Consider the following 21,181-nt stretch of genomic DNA (forward strand, 5'->3'; position numbering starts at 1 on the left):
AGCCGAGATAAGTGGGGGTTAGTTGGGTCATCACATAATTCAAAAATAAACAAACATGAAAGCGATGGTGGTAATTAACCATGAATTATCACCCAATTTATGAGTAAAATACCCTGTTCCCTCTTGGCTTTGTTTTGATTGGGCGTTACCATGGGAGAGTTTGAACGGAGACACAATGAGTTGAAGAATACGGGTATACTCTATCCGCCACAATGATCCACCACTTGCTATTGGTTGTTGTCAGTAAACACGAGTCATTAGTAATGAAAAGAAAGAAAATAACATATTAGGATTATGTGCCAAATTTCACCATTAAAGGAAAGAGACTATGTATTAGGAGGAGCCTTAACAATTTAATTACGTTTTCCACAATGATAGCACTTTGAAATTGAAATTGAGACGTCTCATCTTCAAATTTTGAGTTATTGTTTTCCATGCCAATTTCAAAGTTATTTCAATATTAATTAAAACCCAAGGTAATGTCAAATATTAATTATAACATCATGTCCTACTCACCCTTCTAATTCAATGGTGTAATGATGCTGATTAGTCATAATTAGTGGAAGTCGAGTTCGAGTTCAAGCTTATAATCAGCAGCAACACTCTCCTCAGTCTCGTGGGCGTTTCGGCTGGGCGGATGATCGTTCAATCGAAGAAACACATACCAAATGAGGTCCTAAGTCGTACCTCTACGCGAGTATGTGCGACGAGATTTTTCTAACAAAGAGACAGATTTCGAAATGACAGACCGCTGCCTCGGCATTTTAATTTGCAATTTTATGAAGGCGAATTCCAGATCCGGAAGTTCATACGGACCAAAATCACTAGATTCACTACTGGAAATGCATGCCTAGAACCCAACCTATCAAACAAATGTACATGTATGTGTGTATGTGTGCGCGCGCGCGCGAGCGCACGTGTGTGGACGTAGCACAAGTACATGCACTCGTGCACCCACACTACATGACTCCAACTGCAGGTCTAGTACTTGCACACCAGTGATAACTCAGTTCAGGGAATCCAAATTACATGAACAGGAGAAACTTGTTCATATCAAGCGTCACGCTTAATCCAATCCTGATCCTGCAGCATATGCCGCATTGTACAAAAACACCAAACACACCTTGAAAAGGAGATACTAAGCATTTAAAAGTATTCAAAGCTTAAATCCGTCATTTGCTTAAGCAACATGTCACACATGCTGGCCTCAATAATTATCTTCATCATCATAGTCACTCTCCATCTTGATCTGCATCGTTAAAAACTAAGAGACATCAACATATAACATCATATTATTTTTTTTTTTATTAGAATGAATTAAGAAGAAAAGCATTGCACGACCGGGGAACGCTTCATGCGTGTTAAAATGGGAAACACATTGCTACACAAAATTCTCAACAACATAACCCAAATAAGTACTTTACACTTGTTTAAGGAAATAATCTCTCTCCCTCCTTCCTCCTCTAGTCCTTTGTTTTCTGCCCCCATCTCCCTCCGTCTCCTTTCTCAATCAGTTTCCTAATTCTCGAAGCTAGCGCCATCAAAACTTCACAAGAAGAACTACTGCCAAGGACTTGTAGTCACTATGGGCTTCAATAACAAGAGCCCTTATGCCTATGTTCAACTTCATGCACACACACTTGCAAATTGGTGGAATTATTGAATATCTTGATTATATTTCAGGGTCTTCTACTTTCCAATTTCCCTCCCGTTAATCCTTCTCTTTGTTTCCGTTGCTTTAACTCTGTTTGGGTTCATATCATTTTTTTTCTTTCTTCCTTGTTCTATTTTCACTCCCTCTTCACTTTCTGTGTACAAATTTGCAGTGTACAAATTTGCTTCCTTCAATTTTTCAAGATTAAGCAGGAGTTGATGCAAGATGAGTAACAAAGAAAACTAAATTTTCAGTGTAGTACTATAATCCCCTTGCAATCAACAGTGTCACAATTTGGGTGTATAAAATCGATCTGAAGACTGGTTCATATTGAACTAAAAGAGGTGGAAAAATAAGATTTTGAATTTGTGGATGGTAGAAGAACAAGACTGTTTTGGTAGCACAAGATTTGTGATTTCCTATTAAAATTACAATGAGGCTACAAGCTGTGCTTTTACTACACAAATCACTTTAGCTATTTATTTATTTATTGGAAGTAGGAAGGAGGAAAATGTCAGTCTAGTGAAGATGTCACTAATCTGTTAAGAAATGGCGAGTTGACAAAATGTGGCACTCGTCATGTAAAAATTAGAAAGAAGGGAAGTGTGATTCTCAGTCTCGGAAGAAAGGGTGAAAACTCAAGAAAGCCAATGAACTGAGTATCCACACTGAAAAGAGTTAAAGAAACCACAACGAATAACACATATCAAGTATATAATTAAAATGCTCACCTTTATTTATTGTGAAGAAAAACATTTGAATTTTAGTCATTATCCTCTTTTCCATAGTCGTATACTATCTCAATCTGCATTAAACAACAAATACCACCATGGTTAAACCCGTTCCAGGTGCAGTATTGTTCCAGGAGGGAATAGCATGATAAACAGGAACAATGCAAAGCCAAGAATTTTTTTAAAAAGTAAGTAACTTTCTACTTGCAATAGGAAGCCACCATTTTGTTGGAGACTGACAATAGTAATATTAAACCAAAAAAATCGTAATTAAGAAAACAAATTAGTGCTCTAAAGGATCCTTTAAAACTTGACCAATAACAGTATTCTATCTTTCTGAATGAAATAAAGAATGATGGTAGAACGTCAGTTAAAACAAATTAGTGGGTAACTAAGAAAACTCTCAAGGATCCATTTTTTAAGACTGGGCAATAACTGTACTCTTATCTTCCTGAATGAAATAAAGGATGATGATAAAACGTAAAAAATAAAAGCAAAAAGTCAAGCAAGACAAATTAAACTCTTAGTTTTGAGTACTCATCTAGAAATGATAATTATGCCAGCTATTATACGACTGTAACATATGAGAATACTTGTCCAATTCCACTTTTGCCCTCTGGTTAGAAAACGAATGCATGACTAGTTTACTAGACACAAAGTAAACATAAAACACAACACAACAAGTGAATCAAAAGCAAGTAAGAAAATGATTGAAAACAAATGTAGATATCCTCAAAATAGATGTGAACAAGTAATACTCAAAAGAACAATGATAAACTGAAGAATGAGTTTTAATAAAATTACCCCAGCCGGTGGAGTAGGATTCCGGTGAAACTTTGAACCACCGGGGGCCCAAGGAACTGCACAGACAAGATGGAGAGAGGAGAAGATGAGACCATATATAAAAACCATTAGTAAAAACATAATCTGGGAAACACATGGATTAATTAAGTAAAACAATGATAGACCAAACCTATTAGAATTTACAAAAGCAAACTCTCAATTCAAGTTTTTATCAATATACAAATGAGAACAAAAATATGGCTTTAGGGATAGGTTAATAGGGTGCCACAATATTGATTCCAAAAAAATAAATAATTAATATGAGCACCAAGCTAATCAGAGACAGACATAGACCACCATAGAGAAGCACTGATGAGTTTGTTGATCATCCAAGATAATTTCTCGAGCATAAGGTAGCTTAAACGCGCTAAGAAAATTTGAGGTGAGGTTGAAACCCCATCAAATCTAGAATGAATGCCAGTTCCAAAATCCTCTCTCCCTAAACTAGTACCCATATTAAAAGCTTAAAAGACATTAGAGCTTACAGCAAAAAATGAGGTCCAGAACATCAAACAAGAAACACAGAACCTATATGCCTGGAATTTTATATAAGCTGTTCCCATGCCTTCCAATTGAGGGCAAGAGCAATGAATTTATGCAAGTAAAATGGGCATTTTATGAAAGGGATTGTACCAATGTAAGGATCAGGATGGCGCCACTTATTGTAAGTGGCTTCGGCATTCGCTATGAGTCTATCAACGGTGTCAGGATCTTCCTGTAAATCCACACCAATCAAACAATCAAACCATCAATCAAAAGGGTACCTTAATTCATCAGCAAAGCAATCAAAAGGGTACATTTATTCAATAACTGAAAATGCAGCCAAGCTAAAAAATTCAAATTTTGAAACTAAATGTGAAAAATTCAAAAGAAATCGAATCGAAACAAAAACAATAACAACAAAAATTGGGGAAACTGAATAAAAGGGAAGAGACCAACCACATATTTGTTGGTTTCGAACCTCTCACGGAGGGCATCAGCCTGAAAAAACAAAAATAATCAGAAAGCGATTGAAATCGAATGTATGCAATGGTTGATGGATGGTTGTGATTGAATAATGAAGATTGTAAAAGGGGGCGCAGCGAGTACATCTGGGTAGAAGAGGTGGCGGTGAACGGCCCAGTTGAGAGTGTCTCTGAGGGCTCGCCTGTAGAGGATCCGAACCTTCTCCTTCTGAGCTGCTCGACGAGCCACGTACGCTGCTGTTGACACTCCGCTCATCTCTCTCTCCTCTCTCTCTGCACTCTTCCTTGTTTCAGGTCTTTCTACAGACGAAATTTGATGACGAAATGACTGGCTGGCACCACGACGTCGTTTCCTTTCTGGGCCGAACGATGTTGACGTAATTGGGTAGGGCCGGGCCGGGCATATTGTACCAGGAACCGAAAAACGAACCGATCGGTTTGGTTTATTCAGTATTTTCCCGTTTCGATATGAAACTGGAGCAACTCCACCCTTGGTGGTTGCTCGGGGGACAGGCAAAGGGAAAGGGCCTGATGGCCGGTGGATAGGGCTCCAACTTTGGGCAGCCCAAGTGAAGGTGGGAGCCCGAGGGCCAGGCCCGTGGAGGATTACCAGCCTTGCAGCCCGAGATGGGTGTGACGTCAGGCTAACGCCAGGCCTAGCGTCGGTCCTTTTTTTTTTTTTGTGTCAGGCGCGTGCCCCTCACTCGTGAGTGGGGGCGCTTCAGCCGACAGCTTTACAGGGCACGGGGTCCGCACGCCAGTTTCAGCATGTGACGGTTGGGAAGCCACGTGGCTTCCCACGGTCTGTTCGATCTTAACGGCTCTTTAATATGAGCCATCCGATTTGAAACGGTAATAAAAAAAAAAACTGATTTACTATCAACCGTTCGATCTGAGATCAACGGTTGATATTAATTTGCTTTATAAATTAAAAAAAAAGTTTTAAAATTAAGAAAAGTTACCGTTATGACACGTGGCACAATCTGGAGTGTTGGAATTCAAATTTTTTTTAAATCCAACGGCAGAGATTAATTATTTGAATAAAAAAATTTAAAAATTGTAAAAAATCCGAAAAAAAATATCTAAAAAAAAATAAAATGTTTCTACTTTTCTATAAATACCTTTTCATTATCATCTACCTTACACCACAATTTCATATGTTCTCAACTACTTTCAATCACATTCCTATCTTTCTCTCAAAGTTTCAATCCAATTTTTTTCAACAAAATGATTACTGATGCAGGTACGAATTGGACGTCTCTTGAAGATGTTGCATTGTGTACTAGTTGGGTTGAAGTTACTCATAGTTCGCGTACAGGTAATGAGATGCAGTTGCGAGAAATGTGGAGTCTTATTCATACCAATTATCTTGAGAAAATGGGTGGGAGTAGAACCAAAGAATCGATGTCTAGTCGTTGGAAATTACTTAGTCAATCGTTTACTATTTGGAGAGACATCTTGGCACAAGCTAGTAGTAATCTTCGAAGTGGGGAAAATTACGTGGATCAAGAATGGTTGATTTCCCCATCCTCGCTATCTCATCCACTTGGTCTGCAGATGCTCCATATGCAAGCATCCGTAACGCAGCAGTAATTTTTTGCTCAGGAATGAGACGCATAGCACCACAAGTATCCTTCTTTTGCACAAAGTAAGAATCATGGTTGCAAACAGCAATCATGATTTTGTTAAACAAATGTCGTTCCATTCTAAAACAACGTCTGAAGTACGTATCAGGAAATGCACTATTATGGACAAAATAATCGTCCAACAGCTCCACACCCCGTTGTTGCCTGCTTCTATCAAGGTTTCCGGAACGGGTGGGCCTGTATATCTAAGCCACAGCTTGGATGACTCGAAGGGAATGTGAGTCTCTGGCCATTCTTGCTTCGTCATCTCTCATTCTCCGCTCTTCATCCTCTTCCTTCTCATTTTAAGCTATATGGAGATTGAACATTCTTTAGATTGGTTAAACAATTCTTCCTCTTCTTGATCGATTTCCCACATCATGCTTGAAGAAGAAGACATTGTAAGTAGAAACTAAGAATAATGATACAGATTTTGATTTGGTGAAGAAGGAAGCAGAAACTATGAATAGTGATAGAGATATTGAAAAAATTGGTGTGAGATTTAAAAGGATGGATGATGGATTATATGGAGGATTCTGAAATGATTAGGTTGTAGATAGTGCCACGTGGCATGTCGTCATTCGTTAAAAATCTGATCGAAATCTATCCTAAAAGGTTATGAAAAGATAACGACATGTGGCACAACGGCATTGGATAAAAATCTTATTGAAATCCATCATCAATAATTATCTTTTCGGATAATGACACGTGGCGCAACGAGAACGATTTAAAATCTGATCGAAATCTATCCTCAAAGATTCTAAAAAGATAACGACATGTGGCACGATGACATTGGATAAAAATCTTATTGAAATCTATGACCAATAATAGTCGTTTTGGGTAAATGACACGTGGCGCAACGAGAACGATTTAAAATATCTTATCCGAAATTACAAATAAATTTATTTAGTATTATTTTGTAAAAAAAATAATTAATAATATTTTATTGCCTATTGCCACGGCTATTCAAGTGCAACGGTGGAGATGCAAAATGTAGTTACTATTCATTAAGGCAGTTACTGTTCACATGGTGGATTGAATAGTGGATTGCCTCGGGGGAGGGCTCCAAGGGTGGAGTTGCTCTGATTAACTGATTTGGGGCCCAGCTTTTTTTTTTTTTTGGAAAACTAGAGATGTATTAACCAGGGGAAGGGGAAAAGAAGCCAAGGAGAACAACGAAAGCTAAACAAGAGGCTAACAAGCAAAAAACAAACCGGAAGTGCAAGGGGTAAGAAGATCGGACACTCAAAACAACCTCAAAGTGTTCCCCCTTGTACCACCAACACCAACTTAAGGCGGACAAGGTAAGCCATCCTTATTCAGCACATGCACCAGTGAAGATGGGGGCCTAGCAACCCAAGACACGTCACACATCTCCACACAACTACACGATGCCAAATGGTCCGCCGCCAAATTGGCTAATCTTGGAATCCAAGACCAGGGATAGTCTTGAAAGGCTTCCCCAAGCTTTAAACACCTCGCTAAAATGGGAAAGGCCTCATATTTGCCATCAAAGAGAGATCCCCGCAGACATGAAATAGATTGTTGAGAATCAGATTCAAGAACAACATGAGTTTGACCCAACTCACAACCATACTACACAGCCACCACTTCAACATCGGCTACAGAAGACACACAGAGGCTTTTTCTGGTAATGTCAAGGAAATTACCGAAAGAATCCTGAATCATAACTCCTACATAACCACCCCCTGTGCCAGCAATCCAACTAGCATCAACATTAATTTTAACAAAGGGAAGAGGTGGTGGCATCCAACTAACATGCCCATCACTCCGAGAATGCATGTGCACACTGCGAACTGAGGAAGACGGCATGGCAGCAAGGAAACCAGCTACACTCGTGGAAATATTGGAAACCACCTGGAACGGGTAATAGGTTTATGTTGGAAGAGGAACCTACACCTAGCTTTCCAAATATGCCAACAAGAAAATGCAATGTAAGACATCACCCACTATAAATCCTCCTTCGAGTGAGCATGAGCCTGAAAGAGAGCAAGAAGCTAATTGCCCCCCAAAGTAATGGCATTCCTGTCAACCCGATAAGTTAAAGCTCCCCCAAACCAAATAGCCGTAAGCCAGAAACATAGGAGAAGGAGGTGCTCAATCGACTCATCATGGTTATGACATAAAGGGCAAGTTGGTGAAGATGATGAGTTCCGATGACAAAGAGCTACCATTATGGGCAGCAAAGTCTTCCACATGAAACAACGAAGTTTAGGGGGAGTATGGAGCTTCCACACCCACTTCCATAAAATTGCTGGAATAGTGACAGCCGAGGAGGAGGCACGGGGAAGCTTAGGAAAGACCTGGGAACGCTTCCAATGATAACCTGACGTGACAGAATAAACACCTTTTGAAGCAAGAGACCAAACCAACCTGTCCCGCATCTTGGAATCACCAATTGGGGTTGCCAAAATAGCATTAACCTCATAAACTGAAATAAACAGTCGAATAAACTCAATATTCCAAACCCTAGTGTCTGGATCAAATAAAGAATCCACAGTAGTATTTCAGCTAACCTGCACCTCTTTGGAAGGGATATGGTGAGCATGAGGAAGTGAGGGTAACCAACGATCCCGCCAGAGGCGAATCTCCCAACCACTCATAACTTGCCAATGAGGGCCCTGAAGCAACAAGTCACGACCCATAAGTAAACTCGACCAACCCCAGGAAGCTCGTCATCCCCGCTTGGCATCCAAAAACGAATAGTGAGGGAAATAACGAGCCTTCAACACCCTGGCCTATAGTGACTCAGGTTCCCGCAGTAAACGCCAACATTGTTTCGCTAACAAGGCATCATTAAACTCCATAAAACTTCAGAAACCCATCCCCTCCCCCCCTGAGCCTTCAGAAGTCTGAGAATATCCCGAGAAACCCAATGTATATGTCGCTCCCCTGGATCAGGTCCCCACCAAAAAGTCGAAAGCAAGGAATTCATTTCTTTACAAATAGTCTCAGGAAACTTAAACAGGTTCATCGAATAAGCCGGGATCGCTTAAATGACCACCTTAATCAAAACCTCTCTCCCAGCCTATAAGAGAAGAACATGCTTCCATCCCTGAATTTTGCTCAAAATCCTATCCTTGACATAAGTGAGACCCTTGGATTTGGATCTACCCCACATTGCAGGCACACCAAGATAAGTCCCCGGATCATCCACAAGTGGGATTCCCAAAATACCACCAAGCTCCTCAGCTAAAACAACAGGAACATTAGTACCAAAGAAGACACTAGACTTATTAAGATTAACCAATTGTCCCAATACGTCACAATATACCTTCATTAATTTCACCAAATTGCGACAGTTCACCTGATCCGCTTTAAGAAAGAGGAGGGTATCATCTGCAAAGAAAATATGCGAAATAGTAGGCCCATGCTGATTAAGCTGAACACCAGAAAGTTCACATTGAGCACACGTCTACGAGATGAGTAACGAAAAGACCTCACTAACCAAAAGAAAAGGATAAAGGATCTCCTTAACATAAACCCCTCGATAGGGAAAATTCTACAACTGGAGTTAGTTCCTTTTTGGGTTCAGATTCATGGTCTTCCACTGAATCTCAGCTTGGAGACTAACGTTCGATCACTTGCTCAGGAGATTGGCGAATTTTTAAACTTTGAGAATCCATCTCTCGCTAGGGGTTTCCTACAAGTTAAAGTAATGGTTAATACCCTGAATCCTTTGGTCACCAGGTGTTGGTTACCCCGAGAAAATAATGATGCAACGTGGATCGAGTTTTGTTATGAACGTTTACATGATTACTGTTACCGGTGTGGAAGAATTGGTCATGATAATAATGAATGTTCTTTTGAGCCTATGAAAGGTGGAATGGCAGGATATGGTGATTCTCGGACGACGCCTATTCGAGACATCACGGACAACATTCGTAACTTACCTGTCATTACTAGGGAGCACCGACGAGCTAGAGTACGACGAAGTGGAGTGCAGTGTGTTGGAATGAGTCACACTAAGTAGTTGCAGGGTGACCAGAGTTTGACTACTGGTACTTACAGTGGTCCTCATTTCCCCTGTGGGACCAGTGGGGGTAATTCAACATACAGGCACTGGTGTAGACGGGATCGTAGAACAGGTGACATAGAGAGGTATTCGGCCCATGAGTTTGGGCTTGATAGGAACCCATCAATGCATTAACATGTCTTTCTTAAGTTCGGGTCGTTGGGATCTTTACCTAATAACCCATTGGAGACTTTACCTACATAAGTTCCTTATCCAATAGGGTGGATGGTGCATATGCTAGGTGGCGTATGGTCTTATTTGAGGGAGGAATCTATTGTAAGGGTCTATCAACAGGCCCAACCTGTCGTTCCAGCCTTCTATTGTAAGGGTCAATCAATAGTCGTAGAAGGCTAGAACATCAGGTTGGTACACCTTTCTTAAGTACATTTTTTAGTTCGGCATTTCTACGATCAAACCACATTTACAATCACGAAACTTATCTCTTTTGAGTATTGGTGTTCATATAGTCTGGTACCAGTTTGACATACTTATATTCTCACAAATATAATTATTGAGGCCGAACAACGTCGACGAATCATGAACTTCGAAGAAACTAGCAGCCTTGTCTTTAGGCTCTAGAATCCAAATGCCGAGACAAGTTCCTTCCTCGGCTGCAATCGCAAGACGCAGAAGTCAACGGTGCACCCAACACACTCAATATTCATTTTACTCCTGAGTCAAACTTGGCCAACGAGTTAGCACGCCTCACATTCGACCGAATGATGTAGTTAGCTTATTAATTACTCAGTCTATGCGCCACGTAGGCTAGGTAGTTTTTAGTGTCAAAACTTTCCCTCATCAACGCTGCAATAAAAAAGACGATTGACAGGGCTTTCGCAACTAAGCTTTCAGCCTATTTCAAAAAATTTAATCGCGAGCTAAACTCTTGAGGTGCCTGGGAAGGTAACTCTACCCCTCTAACCGCCAATCATCATGTTTCTCGTGAGATTGATCAAATCCAGCTACCTCAGAGCCTGTTTTGGATGAGCCCAATCATAATGTATTTCGTCGAAAATTGTTGCCAATTCCTTTCCAACACTGTTCTCATCCTTAATGTTGTTATCAGTTGCACTTCCTGGTTCAACACTATTGCTTCATGCTTTGATGATGCCCAGAGCTTCGCACTGCTACTAGTTGACAATGAATCAGTCCTCATGACCTTTGCACATTCCTTATGTGTACCAAGAACACTAGACCTGAAGTAATTTTTTATTTGAGTTCTATTTTAGTAAATTCGGAGGCTATATTCCATTCGCTTACAAATGATAACTATAGTGCAACTTGAATAATAAATATGAGTGGTTTAGTATCTTGTGGTTAAATTTATGATGAAGGATTTATATAGACGATTCTTCAGAATCACACAACCATTGAATTTATAATGACTCATCTCGAGATTCATGGATTCGGTGGTTGGATCCTCTTGAAAATGTAAAAAGTGTATTTTACCTCTCGAAAACGTAAAAAACGTAGGCCTAATTGGATTAATAGTCCCTGTAGTAATAGGGTAGTGGGAAGATAGCCCTTGTGGTGAAAAAAAAAAAATAGGATTTAAGCCCCTGTGGTAAAGTCTGTTAGGATTTATGCCCAAAATTGAAATTTTCGTCAAATTTTTATTAATTATTAGCACATGAGCCGCACATATTAGGCTAAAAAGAACTCTACATACATATATTAGGCTAAAACGGACCTCTCCGTTAATTGTTAACACATGGGGATGGCTCAAGTGCTAATAATTAACAGAAAGTTGACGAAATTTTCAATTTTGGGCACAAATCCTAACAGACTTTACCACGTGGGCTTAAATTCTAGTTTTTTTTTTTAATATTATTTATTTATTTATTTATTTATTATTATTATTATTATTATTAGTATTATTATTATTTTATCATAGGGGGTATCTTTCAACTACCTTGTCACCATGGGAACTATTAATCCAATTAAGCCAAAAATGTATTGTTTTTCGCGAACATGCAATGTGACATCTCTCCATCATTGTTGTCGTAATGACAATACTCTCGAGATTACACGTTTAATTTGGAATGCCTCCACTACCCTGCATTGATAACGGAACCGGATTGACAAATGTTAAAAAATTTCGAACGGCAAGTTATTTCGATCTACTTCGAAAGACATAGTCCTTGGTAACTATCCATCCTCGAGGAGAACGCCCTTTCCTAAGCATACTTAGGGGCATTTGTGGGACCATAAATCTTCCTGGGATGACGTAAGGGGAATCAAAATACAAGTGCCTCAAAAGATTAGTCATGGGCTCAACGCTGCCACCACACTCTGTTGGGCTCCAGAATGGTAGGTGAGGTCCGCAGACCTCGTTGAGATCAACCATGCTTACTCCGCAAGACACGAAAGCCTGATCCGATTAGGATCAAATTGGTTTCCTATATTCTTTGAGGTTCCTACAATCTAGGGATTGTCGCAAGTTATCATAATCCCAAAAGGAAACAATATCTTATGCTAGATATCTTTTAGTATTCTCCAAGTTTAATACGGATTCTACATCCTAAAAGGACTCTACCGACTAGTATAAATACCCTACCTAGGGCTGGTCAATGATTACACTTTCAGATGCATACTTTGCTCTCTTACCCACCGCTTGAGTTCTAAGATTTATACTGACCTGACTGTTGGAGAGCCTCCTTTGACCAGTACCCTAAGTTATTCACGGTTGTTTATTCTTGCTTGTAGGTGGCCGTTCTCGCACAACTCCTCCATCCACGGTGCAGAAATCTGGTTCCGCATAATTCTTAATCTTGTTTGGTGGTCCTGCATCAGTGGTTTTCCAGTGTTGCTGGAGGTTGAAAAAGGTTATTCTTATTCTGATGCAGGTGTTTTCTTCTTCTTCTTGTGCAATCGGAGTCTCGTTTATCCAAAATGGAAGCATACATGATCTGATTTGATGCATGCGTTTGAGTTGAGTGGTATGGAGCTCCACCTGATTCATCTCAAGGTGCCTTTGTATTAGCATACATTACGTATAATATATGTTTTCGAAAACCTGATAGTATATGAGACAAAGGCTAAGGGAAAGACAACAAACCGTTTATTGATAATTTTTCACACACCAGTCACAAAGATTAAAAAAACTACATTTCAGGAGAGCTGGAACAAAACCAGGAAACCATATTACCAAAACACAACATAGCTTTCCAAGCTGAGCATCCCGCCTAAGATTTATACAATTCCTATTAATAATCGTAGGCAATCTGTTTCAAGTTTTGATGACAAAAACAATGCTATGTGGCCTATCTGATTTGAGAAACCGCCTATCTATAGTGGTATATTATATATGAGCAGGATGTTATATAAGAGATGCCATGCTATTTTTCCATCCAAAGGATCTACGCCTTGCTTTCGGGGGTGTGAAACTAAGCCCGAACATTCCCTTGAGCGCCTGACCCTGCTCTGCGAACATCACCAGCTTTGCAACAATGGCGGCGCTATCTGTAATGTGGTTCATATCCTTTGTGTTACTCCACAAGCAGTTGGCAAGCTGCAGCCTCCTGCGCTTTGAATGCAGTGCAATACCCCACTTCTGGAAGAGTCTCTTTCTCTCTTCTGCCGAAAACCTTTTCTGCATCAGCTTGCTTAGCTTTACTCTCTCCCGACCGATAGCTTTCATGCTGTGTCGAAATAAACACGTTGCAGCCATAAATCAGAACAGTATTTTAGTCAACTTGTGCACGAAATAGATGTTAGTACAGAAAAAAGACATTATTCAAAAAATAAGAACAACATCGAGTAAAAAGAACGAAAAAACAGACACGAGAGAGTGAACCTTGAAGCCAGTGTGAGCGCCTGACCATTTTCGACAGCTTGATCTCCACGGGAAAAAGTTTCCTTGAGGAAAGATAATCTCCTAAGTTCAACCTCCATGTAAATGGAATCCGTTGGATCACCTTTGAAGAGCAAGAAAAAGTAGGTTCGATGGACCACTGATATATAGCAAGTTTGCCAAAGTTCAAATATGGCCCTCTGCCTTCTCTCAAACTCCAGAGGCCAATCAGCAGTTTCTGATAATTCCAGCATTGGGTCTACTCCCACATCTTTCACATTCTTTGCAAACTTTCCCCCCGTCTCTTGGTCCTAGCACGCACATACAGATACAAATCAAACAAAGCAAAGGATTTGTGAGAAGCTGACTAGCCCAAATGCCTTACAATAAATAAATGCAAATTACAATATAACTATTTGTAAATAAGTTGTGTGGGCATGCAACTTAAGATAATTTATGAATTTGTAAAATTCCACATCCACGCAAGCCACATTAACCTATTGAAACGTTTAAACGTCTTCAAGTTTATCGATTATCTCCAACATGGAAAAGTAAATGTTGCAATCTCACCCCAACTTTGTTGATATAAAAATTATAAACTTAAAAATGGGGAATCTTGAGAGAGTAAGGGCTGGTTTGGTATTGTTGTGCTTTGAAAAAAAAAACCTGCTTCTGCTGTGCTATGAGAATAAGCTCATTTTTGCTGCTTCACGTTTTCAGCTTTTTTTCACCCAAAACTGTGCAAAATAAGCTGTTTTTAAGTGTTTACCAAACACTTTTTTGAGCTCAACCTTTTTTGAAATCCACTTTTTATAAAATCACCTTAGTACCAAACCAGTACTAAGACTAATGCATAATGTTTCACATTCTCATGAACTTATCACCTTCAAGGATATTATCGAATTATTATAACAAGCAAAGACAGACACACAAAAAATGATGGGGTTTTTTCTAGTGGACAAACTCAAAATTAAGGCACATTCTCACCTGACCGTTGACAAGTTGTATGTCATTCTCAAGCTTTTTGGCCATTTTCTTTAGTCCTGTGACAAAAGTATGAACACTGGTAATATCCTCATCTGCAGTCTGTCCTTCTAACTCATCCACGGCACTCCCAAGGGAAGATTGAGAATCATTTCTTGACAACCTTGCGCTGGAATCATAATGTAATAATGGAACCTTCCTCCCGCTAAAACCTTCTGGTCTTCCAGGAAAGCTTTTCTCCAACCAATTAGGTGGGGTTCTCTCTGATTTATCCGGTGAAGATGAACCAGCCGTGAAATTTTCTCTACAACTCCAACTCCTAGTTAACTTTAGGCTTCTAGATTGTTCTTCAGGGTAAGGACTACCAATAGAATCAATCGTCAATTGTACATCACGTAGTCTCTGTTCGAACGTGCCATATGCAAAACCATTTTGCATCTGACTCCCTTCTCTATCTGCATTCACTGGGGTTGATATCATTTCTTGACCTGCTAAACTTGCGTCCCCAGATGTTACTTCATTTTCAACAGTAGATAAAGCAAGGGATCCAGAATTCTTGTCCCTGCTTGACTCTTCCATCTCAATACAGCGGACTTCTTTGCAGTAGTCATCAGTATCTTCTGCAGTCCCACCTGTGGGATCCTCTACACTCTGGCATGAATCAGATCTAAATTTCTCAAGAATCTGTCCGTATACCTCCTCGGGACTGCTCTCACCGTCTCTATCATCAAAATGAGGATTGTTGAACTTTCTGATGCCATTCATATAATAAGGATCAGCCACACCTGATGATACTGAGCCTTCATCATCTGACACATCCCCGGCGTTCCATTTAGGATTGAGATTATCTGAAGGCTGAAAGAGAAGAAACAAGCAAGAATTAGAAGAACAATGGTATATAACATGTAATAAAACTCCGTAGTATATAAGCAAGAATATGTACTTGTCTGGAATCGTTATCCTTTCCAACCATCCGCAGTAAATCCTCCACCCGTGATTCAGCAAGATCACATTGCTTTTTCAGCTCTCTAATTTCCTTGTCCATCTGAAAAAGGTCACAAGTCATGTCTTGGTTTAAATGCATTCAATTAGACAGCCGCTTGTATCAAAATGTGGTTACAGATTCCAAAAATGGGTATAGATGAATTTGAAGCCTACAGCACACTTACACCTAAGCTGGGTACATGAGTCAAAGCAACCCTTTTTATGATCTTATAAGAAGCACACAATAAATAATGAAATTGTGTAGATACTAGGTACATGGAGATTTCCTAGAAGCAAATTCAATACATCTAAACTGCCGTCTTCCAGACCTATCTTCTGAAAAGAAATTCTTTCAATTGCCATCTGCCACGGGTCTTCAGAAATGTCTCCATAACTGTGCTTATATTTAATTCCCATTGACAGGTATTATTCCCTAATTGTAAATTTTCGAAGAAAGAGAATCATTACCTTTTCAATCTGAAGATCTTTCTTTCTAAGCAACGCTGGGTAATCACAAGTTGAGGAAGGGGGGCCAGGAATCCTCAACTCACTCTCCAATCTAGCCAGCTCTTTCTGTAAATGTTTAACAAGGGCCTTATCTGACATGACTACATTGACCTGTGCTTTTGTAGTCACTTCTTTTGCACAACAAGCAAACAAAAGAGTGTTTCTTGTTTGCTCAACATGGCTTCGTGCGGGGCTCAAAGTGCAAATGATGGCAGTTCTAGCATTACCACCCAAGGCTGGCTGCAGTATACGTGTTAGCTTAGAATCTCTGTAATTTATGTGGCCATTCCTTCCTTTACTGCGTACAAAAATATCAGATTTGAAGTCAAAGGTTCAAAACAGGTTAGTACACATGCATGTAGATAAACATAATTAAAAAGAAAATGTCCAGAATAAATAATAATTTACTAGACCTTTGCCTGTCAAATGAACTTGGTAAAGTATATGAAATAAGGAAGGTCGGATTATACAAACCTTAGCTTGCGAATAACAGTGCTAAGAGTTAGTAAACTGCGATTAATGTGGCAGCCTTCTTTTAATCTCATCCCAGCTGATAATGCCTGGGCTGCACGCTCGCTGCCTGCCAAGTCCACAAAATTCTGCAACAAACCCATGACTCTGAATTTAATATCTACTTAATATTGCAAATGGAAACAATGAAATTAAATTAACAGAACATTTTATATATTCTACCAAATATCCATCTAGAAATAATTAATATATACCACGCTAGCTGCAAGGGTGGTTGAATTGCCTTTGCCTAGGAACTCACGAGCAGAACTTTCAATTGCCTACAAGTTAAAGTTGGATTAAGCGAAGTAGTCTAAGGCACTGCATATGAAATGAATATACCCTTATCAAAGAAAATCCAGGGGGAGGGGCATACCAGCTTAATAATTTGATGTGATCTAGAGCTTTTTTCGTTTAATGCAGTCTCCCCTATCTGTCTTTGAGCTGAAATAATACACTCAAATAATTAAGATATAATACTTTGTGGTAAATGCAGTATTTTCTCAAATGATTTACCTTCGCACATAGAAAGGAGCTCCTTTAAATGGTTCCAGTCCCTCAGAGTTTCTTCTGTGATTTTCTCTATTATGGTTCCCCGCTGATGAGAATATAGAAGTGTTAAAGCAAAACTCATATACACATGAAAATAACTATCTCAAGAAAATAATAGTAGAAGGCATCAACCTCAGGATCATCTAGCAGCCTAAGCGGAGTATTATCTGTGCTTAGGAGGTCTCTAACAGCTTCATTGTATATCTCAATAGCTGAAAACTTAACAACAAAAGCTCGTTCCTCATGCTGAAAGAAATAGCAATCTTTATATTAGTGTGGTTTGCATTAGAAACTATCTTTATATTATTAACGTCTGCAAATAAACAGTAGTCAAGTAATAAAATTGAAAAGAAGCAAAGCATCAAACTTATTAGTAATCATTCTTACCGCATGTACATAATCAAATATTTCTGCTACTGTAAACTCTGTTATACCATTCATAGTGTACGTTTTCCCACTGCTTGTTTGACCATATGCAAAAATACTTGCTGAGAAGGAAAATTTTGGTGTAAACTTTCCACTAGTTGCATAAAGAAAGGTATCAGAAGAATGTCAACACGCAGATCTATATACTTACAGTTGATACCATTGACAACTGAAAGAGCAATTTGTTGTGCTCCTTCATCATAAACATGCCTTGTAGAGCAATCACCCCGAAATACTTTGTCTACCATAAAAATATGAACAAAGATAAATAGATAAAATAGTTAAGATGTATCCCATAAACCAATGAACTATGAGAAAACCATGCATTCCCAGGAATTCAAGCAAAGGCCAGTGCTGGACAGTAACGGTAAGCAGATGTACCATTGTAATCTCAGACTCAAACACCTATACGGAATTACGGTGAGTACACTGTATACAGATGAATATATTCTTACCAAATGTATAGGCAGTTGGAAATGTAGACCCTTCCCGCAGCGTGTTTCGGTATAAGATGGTTGTGTCATTGATGCATTCCCAATCTGCTACTTCACTTGCTGCAACCTCCTTCTCACTCAGAGGCCTCAACCTCACCATAACCAGAATCTTCTCTTCGCGAGCAGTTGCTCCTTGCATCTTCTCCCACTTCACTAGATCTTCCCCACCAATTGCCCCCATTATCTCACTTTTCCAGCCGATGCTCTTGTCAACCCAACCGCCAATTAACCAAAGCTTAACAAACAGAAAAATCCCATCGAATTTCTGAAAGTAGAAAAAAACAAGCTCGGTGTTAAAGTACTCCAGGCCACACTTATTTCCCCAAATGCAAGCTGATTTAAATGTTAAACACAGGGTTGTTGCACTTGCCAAAACATAAATTATGCCCGTCGTTACCACATTGTTTGCAAAAAGAAGCTAAACCATGGACATTACCCCAACCACCTCAGAAAAAGAAAAAGAAACATAAGGAAATGCTAACTAACTACGGGTCACATCGGCAACAACAAGCTAAAACATAGGTTTAATCATTTTAACCCGCAAACAACGATGATTAAAAATACAAACACCCCCAAACGCCAATCACGTACTAAATCTGCAACCACAAGCCATTCGTGGCTAAATCCAACCACCCCTGCAAGACAACAGCCACAAAGAAAGTTAATTATAACTATAAGTTTATTAAGATTAAGGGCTTTTTAATTCCCTTCGTCACGCTCATTCGTCGATTCTAAGCTTCATTTCCACCACATTATAAAAAAGAAATATACAATGTCATCTGTATTATCTTTTATACATCATCCAACAGCGACCAACATGAATGTCAATTCGAAAGTGGCGACCCACTACTATGCTTCGACAGCAAGCAACCGGATACCCATTTAAAATTTCGTCAACCGACGACCGAAACGTTCAACATTTCAGAGACAAAGGGTCCCCCAAAGCTTCAAACTTTAACAACCAGAGATTAACCCAGATGAGATCCTACCTTGGAAAGCCTTGTCGTCTTCAGAAAACCGCTACAGCTTTCCCGACGACTTGTCGTTCCAGTCTGCAGTGTGAAGCTTCTGCTCCTCTGATTTGTGCTCTGCTCTGCAACACCAAAAAAATACAAAAACTTAATAATACCAAGAAGCGGTTTTTAATAATATTAAAAATTAAAAACTAAGATATCAATGCGACAGAGACGGTGTGGCACTGAAACCCAATTCTAACCGTTATTTACTTCAACAATAAAAAATTAATTAAATTAAAAAAAATAAAAAAACCCAGAAAGCGTGAAAAAATCGCTCTATTTTTTATTTTGGTCAAAAAATGCCCCTCCGAATCCGTTTTAATTACCTCTTTCGAACACAAAAAACTCAATGCTTAGGATTTGGAGCTCCTTCTGAGGAGGGGATCAAAAGGAGGAGCAGAAGGCAAAGGGAAAAAAAGAACAGAGAAAGCGAATGCGGAGGAGCGGAACGGAACGAAACGGCAGCGTACTGGAGGTCTTGATGTAACAGTAAAATGGGGATAATATCATCACAGCCCCGCGATCTAGTGAAGCTTCTTTTCTCCCAACAAAGGGAAAAAAGCGCTTCGGTTGCTTGCTTTCGTTCTAGAACTCCAGCTTTCATTCTACTGTTGGAGAAAAACACGGTTTTGCCCCTGGCTCTTGGTTTTCTCTGGCTTGGGGAGGCACGTGAAAATAGGAAACGCTGGGGAGCTTTTGGGGACTTCGATCCTGAGCATTCAAAGAGATCCTTACCTCTTATCCGTTCATAACATATTGTCAAAAATTATTTAAAATTAAACAAAAATCTCTACTAATTAATAAAACATTCATGATCAACCAAAATCATATGAAATTATCAGTTTAACTCTCTAATTAAAACAGAATATGAATAAGAAATATGGGGCAGAAATGTAATTTCACATAACCAAATTTTGCTATTTTTTTTTTCAAAACATCATCTATATGTAATTCTAACATGTCTCTAATTAAAAAAAATTAAAAAAAATTAAAAACTTTTCACTCCCATATTCTCTGTCACTATCTTCCTCTCTTCTTCTGTTTCAAAAACAAAAACAAAAAATTTTCTCACATGCTTTGTGTGTGCCCATATGCTAATAATGTATAACAAAAATTATCCACATAATACACGAGACAATGTGAGGATGATCCTCATAAATAGAATCCGGACGGTATCCTCATCCGGCTTTTGGGATGGATGAATTTGGGGGGCCCTCGGATGGGCGACACGTGAGGAGGTTTGATTGGTGAGGTGGTCTGGATTCTTGTAATTGTTGGATGGGGAATAACAGGCCGTTGGATTTTTCGGTTTTGGGTGGTTGTGGTCGACGGTCGGGATTGGACGGTGGACTGCGGTTGGTAAAATGGGAAGAAAGAGATCACGTGTAGTTGAAGCATTTTTTGAGGTGAAAGTTGAAAGTGAAAAAGGAAGGAAAGGAATGATGGCGAAAGAAGATTAAAATAAGATGCCTTAATGATGATAGATCAATCTGACTTTACCAAAAATAATCATACATTAACATGGGTGCTTATTAAAAAGGAAATCATAGGTTAGAAAGTAAGATCAACTCTAAATGAACCATAAAATCTAAATTCAACATGATTTTTTGGCTAACATGATGGCGTATAGATTGGTTTATTTTCTAATTTTAGTTCTTGTTAGTTTGAGGAGTCTCTTGATTTAATCAGATTTAATACGTTCTCTTTAAAATTTGTAATTTTTTTTTCAAATAATTGATATTGTTTCACCTAAAAGAAATTCATCAAAGCCTTCAAAGGGGAACTCATATCAACAAGAAAAACATTAGCAAAATGAATAAGATTTGAGAAGTGTGTGTATATATGTGTGTGTGTGTGTTTGAAAATGCACGTTGATAGTACATATGCCTATGCATTTATTTTCATACCCAAAAAACACGTGTATGTATGTACTATCAACATTCAGTGACAACTCACTTTGGGTTTAATATTATTCAACCATAAAACAAGGGAGCCTCTAGCCTGCTTGAACGTGTCTTAAATATTGTGCAAAATTAGAGAAAAAATCTTCACCGAGTAAAT

General features: G+C 39.1%; 2 protein-coding genes across 5 annotated transcripts; both read right to left on the reverse strand.

Moving 5' to 3' along the window:
* Window positions 1-1,025: 1,025 nt before the first annotated feature.
* On the reverse strand, window positions 1,026-4,511 carry LOC126624683 (NADH dehydrogenase [ubiquinone] 1 beta subcomplex subunit 9-like). 2 transcript variants are annotated; one of them, XM_050293771.1, is made up of 6 exons: window positions 4,318-4,511; window positions 4,168-4,209; window positions 3,862-3,943; window positions 3,190-3,245; window positions 2,386-2,459; window positions 1,026-1,264 (listed from the first exon to the last, which is right to left on the reverse strand). In XM_050293771.1, the coding sequence occupies exons 1-5, from the start codon at window positions 4,447-4,449 to the stop codon at window positions 2,418-2,420; spliced, it is 354 nt and encodes a 117-aa protein (XP_050149728.1). In that variant the 5' UTR covers window positions 4,450-4,511; the 3' UTR covers window positions 1,026-1,264; window positions 2,386-2,417. The 2 variants fall into 2 exon arrangements, with proteins under 2 accessions (XP_050149728.1, XP_050149727.1); XM_050293770.1 differs by having other exon boundaries at window positions 1,026-1,249; window positions 4,318-4,509.
* An 8,382-nt stretch (window positions 4,512-12,893) lies between these two features.
* Window positions 12,894-19,862, reverse strand: LOC126624685 (kinesin-like protein KIN-7E). Of its 3 annotated transcripts, none has more exons than XM_050293775.1 (16): window positions 19,447-19,862; window positions 19,094-19,197; window positions 18,696-18,739; window positions 18,066-18,369; window positions 17,762-17,851; window positions 17,572-17,672; window positions 17,317-17,430; window positions 17,149-17,230; window positions 17,009-17,076; window positions 16,848-16,913; window positions 16,597-16,721; window positions 16,084-16,420; window positions 15,575-15,676; window positions 14,635-15,486; window positions 13,651-13,958; window positions 12,894-13,495 (listed from the first exon to the last, which is right to left on the reverse strand). In XM_050293775.1, the coding sequence occupies exons 4-16, from the start codon at window positions 18,283-18,285 to the stop codon at window positions 13,174-13,176; spliced, it is 2,787 nt and encodes a 928-aa protein (XP_050149732.1). In that variant the 5' UTR covers window positions 18,286-18,369; window positions 18,696-18,739; window positions 19,094-19,197; window positions 19,447-19,862; the 3' UTR covers window positions 12,894-13,173. The 3 variants fall into 3 exon arrangements, with proteins under 3 accessions (XP_050149732.1, XP_050149731.1, XP_050149730.1); XM_050293774.1 differs by having other exon boundaries at window positions 18,475-18,739; XM_050293773.1 differs by lacking the exon at window positions 18,696-18,739.
* Window positions 19,863-21,181: the final 1,319 nt, after the last annotated feature.

The sequence above is a fragment of the Malus sylvestris genome, chromosome 5 (assembly GCF_916048215.2).
Source record: "Malus sylvestris chromosome 5, drMalSylv7.2, whole genome shotgun sequence".
In the NCBI taxonomy this organism is placed as follows: Eukaryota; Viridiplantae; Streptophyta; class Magnoliopsida; order Rosales; family Rosaceae; genus Malus; species Malus sylvestris.

Excerpts from the sequence above, each read along its gene's own strand:
- LOC126624683 (XM_050293771.1), bottom strand. The coding sequence starts at position 4,449 with ATGAGCGGAGTGTCAACAGCAGCGTACGTGGCTCGTCGAGCAGCTCAG. Across the intron at positions 4,210-4,317 it reads GCCACCTCTTCTACCCAGAT|GCTGATGCCCTCCGTGAGAG; the intron begins GTACTCGCTGCG and ends TTGTTTTTTCAG. Across the intron at positions 3,944-4,167 it reads TCGAAACCAACAAATATGTG|GAAGATCCTGACACCGTTGA; the intron begins GTTGGTCTCTTC and ends GTGGATTTACAG.
- LOC126624685 (XM_050293773.1), bottom strand. The coding sequence starts at position 18,285 with ATGGGGGCAATTGGTGGGGAAGATCTAGTGAAGTGGGAGAAGATGCAA. Across the intron at positions 17,077-17,148 it reads GCTCCTTTCTATGTGCGAAG|CTCAAAGACAGATAGGGGAG; the intron begins GTAAATCATTTG and ends GTATTATTTCAG. Across the intron at positions 15,487-15,574 it reads AGGATAACGATTCCAGACAA|CCTTCAGATAATCTCAATCC; the intron begins GTACATATTCTT and ends CTTCTCTTTCAG.